The 10,296-nt window shown below is 37.8% G+C and overlaps 1 protein-coding gene across 1 annotated transcript; it reads left to right on the top strand.

Annotated features, from left to right (window-relative positions):
• The first annotated feature begins 3,602 nt into the window (after window positions 1–3,602).
• LOC104622241 (chromosome unknown open reading frame, human C4orf33) lies at window positions 3,603–8,631 on the top strand. The gene is made up of 5 exons (XM_010288968.1): window positions 3,603–3,798; window positions 6,245–6,305; window positions 6,498–6,549; window positions 6,658–6,857; window positions 8,532–8,631. The coding sequence occupies exons 1-5, from the start codon at window positions 3,603–3,605 to the stop codon at window positions 8,629–8,631; spliced, it is 609 nt and encodes a 202-aa protein (XP_010287270.1).
• Window positions 8,632–10,296: the final 1,665 nt, after the last annotated feature.

Here is a 10,296-nt window from a genome sequence, read left to right as displayed (position 1 = left end):
GAGCGGGGAGGTGGGGGGCACTCGGCTTGCTGAGGGAGCAACCGAGGGCCCTTTCACAGTCGCAGCGGATGCGTGGAGGTGTAAGAAATCCCTTGTTTAACTTCTCTAAGGAACTTATAGGTGAATGATAGGCGCTTACGCGTTAAACTTCGCTTCAGGAAATGCCGCCGCTGCTTGCCAGCGGCTGAGGTAGCTGACGGGTAACTGAAACCGGGAACAGTGTCGAGCCCTCTGGGAGCTCGTGCCTGTATCTAGTAATGAAGCCTTAACTATAGTAAAAGCCGCTGTTTCTCACACGGTTTTCAACTTTTCCCCTATCTTCTTGAAGCAATTAAGAAAAACACCAGTGTAATTACTTCCTGCTTGTTTTTGACCTTGTTACCGACGTCCATAGGGCTTGAGATGGACGACGTAAATCCCCTCGATAAGGAGAGACGTGAGGTAATTACAGCGGCAAGCAGCAGTACTTTTGGCGAGGTGTAACGCTCCTGTGGCTGAGGTCTGAGCCTACCAGCCAGGTGCTGTTAGTTCTGTGTAGCTTGAAGCCATGTAGTGTGAGTGCTTTCAAATGGCTGGCGAGGTACTTGCTGTAAAACTATTTCACTTACCCTTCGCATATCTTTACTGTGTATTAACAACTGGCTGAGGTGTAGTGTTAAAAGGTAATGAAAAGTCTCCTCTTGCTGTTTTAGATTACTTTTACACCATTGCTATGTGTTGGTGTCTTTATTGTAACTGAAAAGCATGCTAGTAACCAGTTTACCTAAGTCTATGCAATGTAATAAACCTAAGACTTGCACCAAGGGCCATTAATTTGGAAAATCTTAGATCTGCGGTCCTGTGAATTAAGTAACCATTAGCACTAGGTAGACCTCTAACAAAAGCTACTAAGTGTTTTGCAATTTTCCCTATTACTTTATGGTACTTTTTAAAATTGCATGCTCTTCTAATTCAGGAGTAATATTGGTTTACAACAGTGGGATAAATCTTCAGTATCTTCATTTCAGTACACTGTAAGCTGTCCCCGCAGGAGTTAGGGTTTTTACCCCAAAAAGTCATCTGTCTCTCATAGATGCAAATGTGTGATCCATCTTGTGTCTCATCTTCATTTTAGACATGACAGTTACAGCAGTGTCTAAAGTAGTTTAGCAGGTTATATTTCACTGTGGTTCTTTTTTTAAACTTGCTATGGTGTATTTTCCTGAGACAAACTTTAAAATCTTGCGCGCAAGGAGAAGCTTCACATCCCTTACTTCAGTCAGGAATTGTAATAGCTAGTCATGTAATTCTCCCTGGATTTTAAGATCTTCCCAGGCTACTTTTATTAGAAGGCTATATTATTTTAAACCACTATTGAAATCTGGCAGTATTTTCAAATAGGTGTTTCAGATATTTGCCTTGACCAGTGAATGCAAATAGTTAAATATATTAGCACAAACTGAAAATAGAATAATAGAAGGAAATGTTGACTTCTAAGTGCATATGTTAATAGTGTAGTATAAAACGCGTTCATAACACTTTCTTAGATGCACCCATCTACTCAAACTTTACTCTTTTGAGTAACTGATCCTGCTTGTTTCCTTTCACAGTAAGTATGCATAAAGGCATGTGCACTCCATTTACAGGAATTCCCTTGTTCATTTCCAAAAAGGCTAGGGAGGGTCTTGCCATCTGTGGATACTTCATGCTCCTGCTGCTTGGTGTTTGCAGCTCAGGAAATTAAAAGCACAACACTTGCCTATGTTTCCTGTGGATTAATATTTTCTAGATCTGTTTAAGGCTAAATAGCCCATTGAATATGTTTCAGCAGCTGTTTGTGTTGTGAAAAGGGCTTGTTATTTAACATAGTGCTCTTTCACTTGGTGGTGTACTTCATAATTACTGCAGAAGAGTTGTCACTGTACTTGCTTAGAATACCTTTTCTTACTAGTTCTCTCTCTTTTTTTTAAAACTGAATGATTTAGCTTTGCCTGAGTTACTACTAAATACTGGACTATGAGCCAGTTTCTGCTGGTTTAAGAATGCTGTTAGGACACTATTGGCTCTCTTCCATCCCTGTGCTTTGTACACTGTTTTTTTTCAGCTTGTTTCATTTGGCTTCCAGAAATTTGCCACTTGAGTTGGAGGAAACATTAATGATGGTGGAGTCTGTCATAGTTTCTAAGCCTATCCCAGGTCTCTTGCATATAGCGCATCTGATGCTTGTTTAGCATATCATGCAGTTTAAATGCTGACATAAGAATCTAAGTAGTTTACAGTTTATTTAAATATAACCTTGCCAAAAGCGATAGTCCAATATTTGACTTTCCTTTTTTACTGTATTTCTTAAATTAAGGTGCCTAATTACAAAATCTGTTGCTTCAGATTTTTTCTAATCTGTAACACTTCATTGTTCACATCATCATCTCCTTGATGATGAGTATATGCTTACCTAACATCATTCTAGCTGTTTTACCAACTTGAACTCAAAGAGGGCAGATCTGGTGCTTTTCAGCATGAACATCAAAGAATGGAAACTGGCTGGTGTGGCTCTGGCAGAGGGTGTGAGACACAGTTAATGTGTAATCATAGGAGCAAGGCTATGGCACATGAGGAAGTGTGATGCATGCGGTTACATTCTGTCTCATGTAGTACACCTGTTGATAACACCTGCAGAATGTGGTAAGTTATGCTTACCTTTCTGTGAGTCCCAAGAAAATGGATATCTGGGTAGAGATGAAATAACACAATTTAGTGTTCCCTGTTGATGGAAATGTGGTTACAACTTAGCTACTGAGCTAGCACCTCTCTGGTCACAGGACTTCGCAGAATGTGCACAATTCTCAGTCAGGCTATGTAGTGCTAGTTCCCTTTTTGCATGGCTAGGAGATGTGTAAGGGAACAAATCAAGGATCACTTTTGTGGACATGGGAAGGAACTTGCAATACTGGGGAGGGGAGGGGTAAGGAGCCATAAACTTGTTGGAAACTGGGCTCCACTGATTCTTTTGATTATTAAATAGATTTAAGCTATTGTTAAGGTTTGTGCAGTTGCTTCTAAGTAACAACAGCTGTTGCAATCCAGTGTTTTCTCTTCTTGTTGCTCTGCAAACATTCAGTGTTTTTAATGAGACGTGCTTGCCATTTTCTGTGAAATCCTGTAGTTTGGCAGATTTGCAATGACCACAAAGGAAAGTTTTATCTAATTGTTTCATCTTCTTGCATCTCAGATTCATGGAATTTTTTTCTCAATCTATTTTTCTCATATTACCAAACCATCTAAGATCATGTAGTGGAGACTTTGTTTTGTTTCTCTCTTCTCTTGATAAATATTTCTGAGGGTTTTGGAAGGTGTTTGTTTAGGTACATATTTGAAATACCTTAAGCTTGGTAAGACTTCAGAGTGGTTTGTAACCATGCAGGTATAAAAACCTATGAAAAGCGTTCATGTAACATGTTTATTTCATTGCTTGATAAAGCTAAACTATCCCAGCTCTTCTGAAGTCTAAAAACATGGTTTGATGATTGACTTTGTACAAAAGTGTGCTTTTTTTCCTGGCCAAGCAGTGTAGTTAGTTGGTGCTGAAATGGAATCTGAGATCTTTGACAGATCCTTTCTCGTTTATGCAGTGCATGAAGATGGAATTTACAATTAAATACACATGGGATGGTTTACCTGTGAGCCATGAGCCAGTGACAGTTGTGCTGAAGTTGGACAATGCAGGACTGCTAATGGAAGTTAATGCTCCCTTCTTTAATGATCCTTCAGCACCACTTGGAAAGCCAGGGAAACCTTTCAGTAGACTGTGGGACTATGAGGGTAAGTGTAACTGTTCTGCTGCAAATATGTCTGATTTGTGTAGACACTGATGTTCCTCTGTAGTTAATATGCCTGGTCTTCATTTAGGAGTCTACAATGGTTATTTTTTCAAACTGATCTAAAGGTTGTGAGTATATAACATCTAATTCAATTCGGTCTTTTGTCACAGTACTGCTTTTAAAGATCGTATTTGAAATGTAAAGTAAAAAAATTTCCTTTCTGTGGGGAAAAGTACTGGGAAAGGATTTAGTTGTAATCACTGCCTTACCCTTAAACAGCTCTTTAAGCAACTGTAAGCCACCTATTATAGTCAGCTGTAAACCACCCCAAACTGTATCAAGAGTGATGCTCTTTTTCTAGGTGGTGAATTGATTTTCATCACTAACGCTGCTGGCCGCAAGGTGAGTGGTTGTTTTATTGTAGTGCAACAATACAAATGATTGGGAAAAGAAGCAAATATGTCACTTGGTGTCCATAAAGAAATGGGGTATGATGAGCTGGATTGATTTTAAGAATGATGAGGTTGACTCTTCCTGATCTGGGTTACTGATATAACTTGTGGGATAATAGAAGCTGGAAATATTCGAATAACAAAATAATTTTGTGCTGTGTATATAAGAATGCATTTGCAGTAGGTAAATAGAAGTGGAATCCTAAAGATAGGTTCTACTTTTGCTTTAAGAAGTAGAGAGCAATAGCTAAAATATTTGTCTGTTGTAATCGCTTTTCCAAAGTATATTTGAAGAATAGGAAGATGTGAAACAAAGGGCAGCTTATAAAATCTGATTCAAAACTGTACCCAAATGGAATGGGCAATGTACTTAGTGTAATGCTGTTTTCTTTCTCCTTTCCTGCCAATACTTTCACTTTTACGTGTTGCTTTGAATAATGCAAGAATTTAATGTTTCTAGCACTTCTCTTACTTCCTGATTATTGAGCTGTTCTGATTAAAGCTCTACTGGAACAGTATTAGCACCTCTTTGATATCATTATACCAAATAGGCTTATGTAAAAAATAAAATAAGGTTACTAATCATATCTAATTATAATTCTACCTAAAGCTTTCTAATAATGTCATTGCAGTGAGAAACACCATTATAGTTCTTCTTTCTGTTCCTGAAAGATGATTCAGCAGTCACACGTGGCTTTCAGGTACACCTGGAACAGTAATCAGCCATCTACAGCGGAAAGCCATTTAAGAGCTAAATACTTTCTTACTTGCCCTACGTACTTGCCCATACTATCCCACACACCCTGCCACTCATAACTATGCAGCCTCAGAATAGACCTCTGGGTGATATTCTTAAATAGGTGTTTAGCTTTAAACAAGACCTGAAACACATTCAGGAGTAAGAGCAACAGGAACATGCTGGTTTGAACATCCCAAGGATATTCAGAATTCTCAAGAACTATTGTAACTAGCCTGGAGGAGAAGGGGAAGGTGAAGGAAGGTCTCTCCCCCATAAATTTGCTCTCTGAGGAGAAAAGGTAAACAGTATAATTATTAATAATTTCTGAGAGATGGCTCCCAAAGTACAGAGATGATGGCAATGCTGAGTACAAAATACCAGATTAGTGTCACGTCCAGACATTTTATCATATAATAAGCATGTGCTACAAAGTACAGCAAAATTATAACCTTGACCCAGTTCCCAGAAATGATAAACAGCACAATGGGAAACATATGCAGCAAGTAAGGTGTTGCATAACACATCCCCTGAGAACAAGCACAACAACTTTGAGAGCAAATAAGTCAACATTGTGACCAGCAACTATCGAACTAATATAGTGAATGCTTGTAACAAATATGTTCTAATGTGGTCTGGTCGGATTTGTTGTTATCTCAACCTGTTGTGCCCCATGTTGAGCGAAACCAGGACATACTATTTCTGAGATTTAGCAGTCTTAGTTATGGGGTCTGTCCTCTGCTGGGAGTATATGTTCCACTTTTCTTTTTTTTTTTTTCTGGTCTCTGGTGCTCTAGATCCTCAGGTTACCAGCAAACACCAGACTTTTGTACTTAAGTGCTCAACCTGGAGTGCACGCTGTGAGTGTGATCGACTGGGATCACTATCTTGGTCAGCTTTGTTCACAGCAATATCTGTGTGCTGATGCTTTTCTTACTGCACTGGCAGCTACAGTTTTTTCTGCTACATCAAGATGAGTGTTTCCAAAGCTGGAGTTGGTTAAGTAAATAAAATTAGTACAGTGCTTTATAAAACTCTTTATGATGATAGGCATTAAAAATAAAAGCTCTTGAAGTTACAATTATGGCATAGCTCTTCAAATAGTTAGGAAGCTGTCATTAGCATGTTCGCAGCTAGACAAACTCTGGTGTGGCACAGGACAAAAATTGTGAGAACAGAATTGTTTTAGTGGGATATGAAGGTGTCAGGATATTACAAAATAGTTAGTATAAAATACTGACGGCCTATTTTTTTTTCAGTTGTAGAAGCATTTTTCCTGAGTGACAGAACTGAACAGTATTTAGAAGTTGAACTTTGTCCGTAAGTACAGCACTCTGAAAAAGTTACAAATGTTAATTTGCATTTCCAGTTCTAATGCTTGTAAGATATATGTATGAGGAAGACTGGGTACAGAAATTGTTGTAATATGGGGACTGTACACATTTGTGGCAGAACAGTACACTAATAACTTGGCATCATTTTAAGAAAACTGTGCTCTGATCTTTTTGACAGCCATGGGCAACACTTGGTACTGCTGCTTTCTGGCAAAAGAAGAGTATGGAAAGTAAGTGGTCAAATACAGTCATAATATACAGAAAAACTAAATGTTTTTTGGTACGTGTTGCCTGACTGGAAGGTGACACTACCTCTTTTTTTTTTATCTCTTTTAAAGGAAGAACTTCCTTTAGAGGTTGAGGTGACAAGAATGAAAACCAAATGGGAGGGTAAAGCTCATCTTCCTTGGAATTATTTTCCACCACATACTAGCAAGTTCAATGCATTTGCAATTCATGGCTCAGGAGAAGAGAGAAAATATGAAGCGCTTTATCCTGTGCCTCAACATGAACTACAGGAAGGACAGAAACCAGATTTGTAAGCATGAAATTAGATCTTTTATAATATAGTTGCACTATTCTTGGAATAATTAAAAAAGCTACTCTGGTTTTCAGATTCAGAGCCTCTAGTATTTTAATTAGGCCCAAATCTGTTGGCACTGTACTTTGTATAAGGCATTGTGGCAGATAGCTGTAATTAGTGCTTGATTTCTGTGTTATCCCCAGGTGCATAGAAAATGATGCATTCAACACCATTGGCATCTGTTTTATAACCCTTCTCAGCTAAATCATAGATAGGTTGTTCTACTTTTTCCTTGCCTCCAGCACCTCCTGAAATGCCACTTAGTGTTAATTTCACCAGATACATTTCCAGTAAATATCTTTTGCTTCTCCACTACTGTTCTAAACAACCTCACCTCTACAGATGGCTCCATATTATGGAAAAGTTTGAAGAGGCAGACTAAACTGAGAAGTACAATAAAAGTATACCCAGTGTCAATAGAAAACTAGAATATCTTGATTTTTAAATGGTGTTTTGGACCTGTTTATTTTCTTTGACTCTGAGACTGGGATGATTTGATGAAACCTGCTACTTCTGGACATTGTGGATAAATGAACTAGTTCTAGAGGGTACACTATAGTCCTTACGCAAACTTGTTGTGCAACATACAGTGACAGCCATGTAAGGTAAATTTTAGCTGTTACCCTTTTTTGCTTTTATTTAAAAAAACCCTTAGCTTCTGCAACTGTTTATTTAAAAAAAATTCAAAGCTATTCCTAATAAAGTACATTCTCTTTATCAGTGTTTCATAAGAAATAGATACTTTTATTTTTCTGTGGTAAACTGGAGAACGCCTGTAATATTTTTCAGGAAGGGATTCTTTCTATTTTTCTGTAGTATCCCTTCCAAAAAAGCCCTTGACTTTTTCAGACATTGGTAGCAGATGCAATTATGTAAGAGGTTGCTCCTTGCTACTTTCATTGCTCTTAGTTCATCTTTACTCTTACAAATTACTTCATAATAAGAGAATTCCATTTACCTTTTTAAATTATTAGTGTAGTATTAGATGTTCTGTCTGCTGTTTGGCAGTTGTTTAATGTCAGTATTAATTAGCAGTTGGCTTCAGTGTCTTCCTTCTATTGTTTCTGTGTGGTAGCCTAAAGGAGAAATTCTTATCAAGAACTGATTCATAATGTCCAAAAGAAAGCAAGACTTCTAGTCTTACAGAAAAAAATATATTTACTAGCTTCATTATCTATCCAGTCGTCCTCTTTTCTGTAAGGAAAGGATACCCCTGTGATACGATTTTTCAATTGGTCAAGAGTTGTAAACTTTTCTCTCTTGGAGTGTGAATAAGTCATAAAGCAGGATATTACTGTGCTCTTGCTCTGACTGCAGTTCCAGGCCACATAGGTTGAGGGAGTTTAAAAGGTGAGCACTTTGTTAACTTCATTTTATGCTGTGTGATACTTGTTCAATAGCTGAGTATTTTGCTCTGTGTTTTCCAGTATAAGATTTTCAAAAACACAGTAGTGTTTTTTTATTTATAAAGTCAAGTTTTGGAAAATGAACACATGAAATGCTGGTTACTTTCTTGCCCAAGAAAACCTGAAAATAAAGATTAATTGAAACTATTGACGATACTGCCTTTTATTAAGATACATACTACAAGACTTACAACTTTTTTGTTTATTTCTCCTCCCTTTGCAGTCATCGCCTGGAATTTTTCAAAGATTTGAACCTGAAAGGACTAATGGGAGAAGATTGGGAGCAGCCTGATTCAGATATATGGAAGTCTCTCCCTAATTAAATGGATTAAGGCATAATTTTTTATAGCATTAAGGCTGGATGAAGCTGTATGAAAACTTCTTCTTCATTCTGAGCAGGGTTTGTAAATACTAGATTAGTAACGCTTTCCTGGACACCAAAATCATTGACAATCTTAAAATCAACTGTAAAGTATCTAGGCCAGTTCATTCTAAATGTGTGAAGTATGTAATGGCTTGTGTTTCAGTTCATTTGGGTATGGAGTTTTTCATCTATGCAAGAGATGAATCTGCTCCTACCAATGAAGGAGAAAAATGTGCTAAAACTATAGCTGTGTTTTCATAAGAGCTCTAAGCCTTACAAGGCCAATATCTATCTTGGAATCTTCAGTTTCCTGTAGTTGCTGCATTTCTGCGGTATTTTTCACTGCTTCTTGTTTGTTTCTTGTCTGTTGAATCAGGTTCTGATGTGCCTAAATTTTTTGATTGCAATCAGGAGAAAGAATGCCTCCTTCAGGAACAGATAAGAATATAGCTATCGTGGCATTTTGTGACCCAATACTTGCATTGCAAGATGCTGTGGAGGTGTAACAATATCTATCGTATACCTTCCTATACCTGAAGTTTTCCCTTGCACAGTGCTGAAGGGGGAACTTAATCTGTATTGCTTTAGTAGCAAACCTCTCTGCTTCAAAATATGTGTGTAATTTCTAGTGATATTTAGGTACAGAAGATAGATTTACAAAAGTTTTTATGTATTCCAGGAAAGGTTTCTGGGACAAATAATGTTTAGTAAAACCTTTTGATAGAGTTGTACGCCTACAAAAGCTTACTTCTTGCAAGACCTTGTCACATCACCTTAAGGATTCAGCTCAGACATACGAGAATTTTGTTTGCATGCCACCTAGCATGGGAAATACTCTAATTGTATAAGCCTACATTTTCTACATATGGGCATGAATATTTTTAACAGTATTTTATTTTAACTGAATACTGTTAGATGGTAACATCTAATCTGTAAACTCACAGGATTTGCAAACTAGATGTTCCTTTTTTTGTCTAGCATAGTAAGTGCTGCTCGATTGTAGCTGCTGACTTGATCCTATATAAATTAACTTAGAAAATGGGAAGGTTACCCACTAACCAGATTGTACATTTGAAAAAGAGGTAACTTAAAAATCAAACTTCTTTGATTTAGTTCAGAATGAGGATTCAGACCAAGACATGGTCCTCAGTCGTTTACTAGAAAGAGGACTTCCTGCATCCTGTTGAAATATCATCACAGCCTAAAAAGTGGTTGTGTTCTCTAGTTTTGTGAGAAGAATTGTTTTGGGAGTCTGAGAGACTATGGCTCAGTCATAACTGAGGGAGTATCTTTCAGAAGCTATGCCCTGGGGGTGTGGTGTTGGGTGTCATCAGTAGCATTTTCTACTGAACAATTTAGAATGCTGCAAGTTCCTGGAAGGGACTGGTGTTCTTGTAGTCCAACATCCCTGCTCAAAGCGGGGCTATTGTTGAAGCTAGATGAGTTTACTCAGGGCCTTGTCAAATTTTGAGTAACTCCAAAGATGGAGCTTCAAATGCCCCGGGTAGCCTCTTTCAATACTCAACTAGTTCTGTTATAAAAACTTACCTAATTGCCATTTCCCATGCTGCACCTTGTGTCCATTGCCTTTTGTCTTTTCTCTGTGCATCTCCGGGAAGTGTGA

Source organism: Phaethon lepturus, unplaced genomic scaffold (genome assembly GCF_000687285.1).
Source record: "Phaethon lepturus isolate BGI_N335 unplaced genomic scaffold, ASM68728v1 scaffold7926, whole genome shotgun sequence".
Classification (NCBI taxonomy): Eukaryota; Metazoa; Chordata; class Aves; order Phaethontiformes; family Phaethontidae; genus Phaethon; species Phaethon lepturus.
The sequence above is the reverse complement of the archived record's forward strand: the minus strand, read 5'-3'. Positions and strand labels throughout refer to the sequence as shown.

Coding starts and splice junctions, on each gene's coding strand:
- LOC104622241 (XM_010288968.1), top strand. CDS start 3,603: ATGCAGTGCATGAAGATGGAATTTACAATTAAATACACATGGGATGGT. Junction 3,799..6,244: donor TAGACTGTGGGACTATGAGG/GTAAGTGTAACT, acceptor TTTTTTTTTCAG/TTGTAGAAGCATTTTTCCTG. Junction 6,858..8,531: donor GAAGGACAGAAACCAGATTT/GTAAGCATGAAA, acceptor CTCCCTTTGCAG/TCATCGCCTGGAATTTTTCA.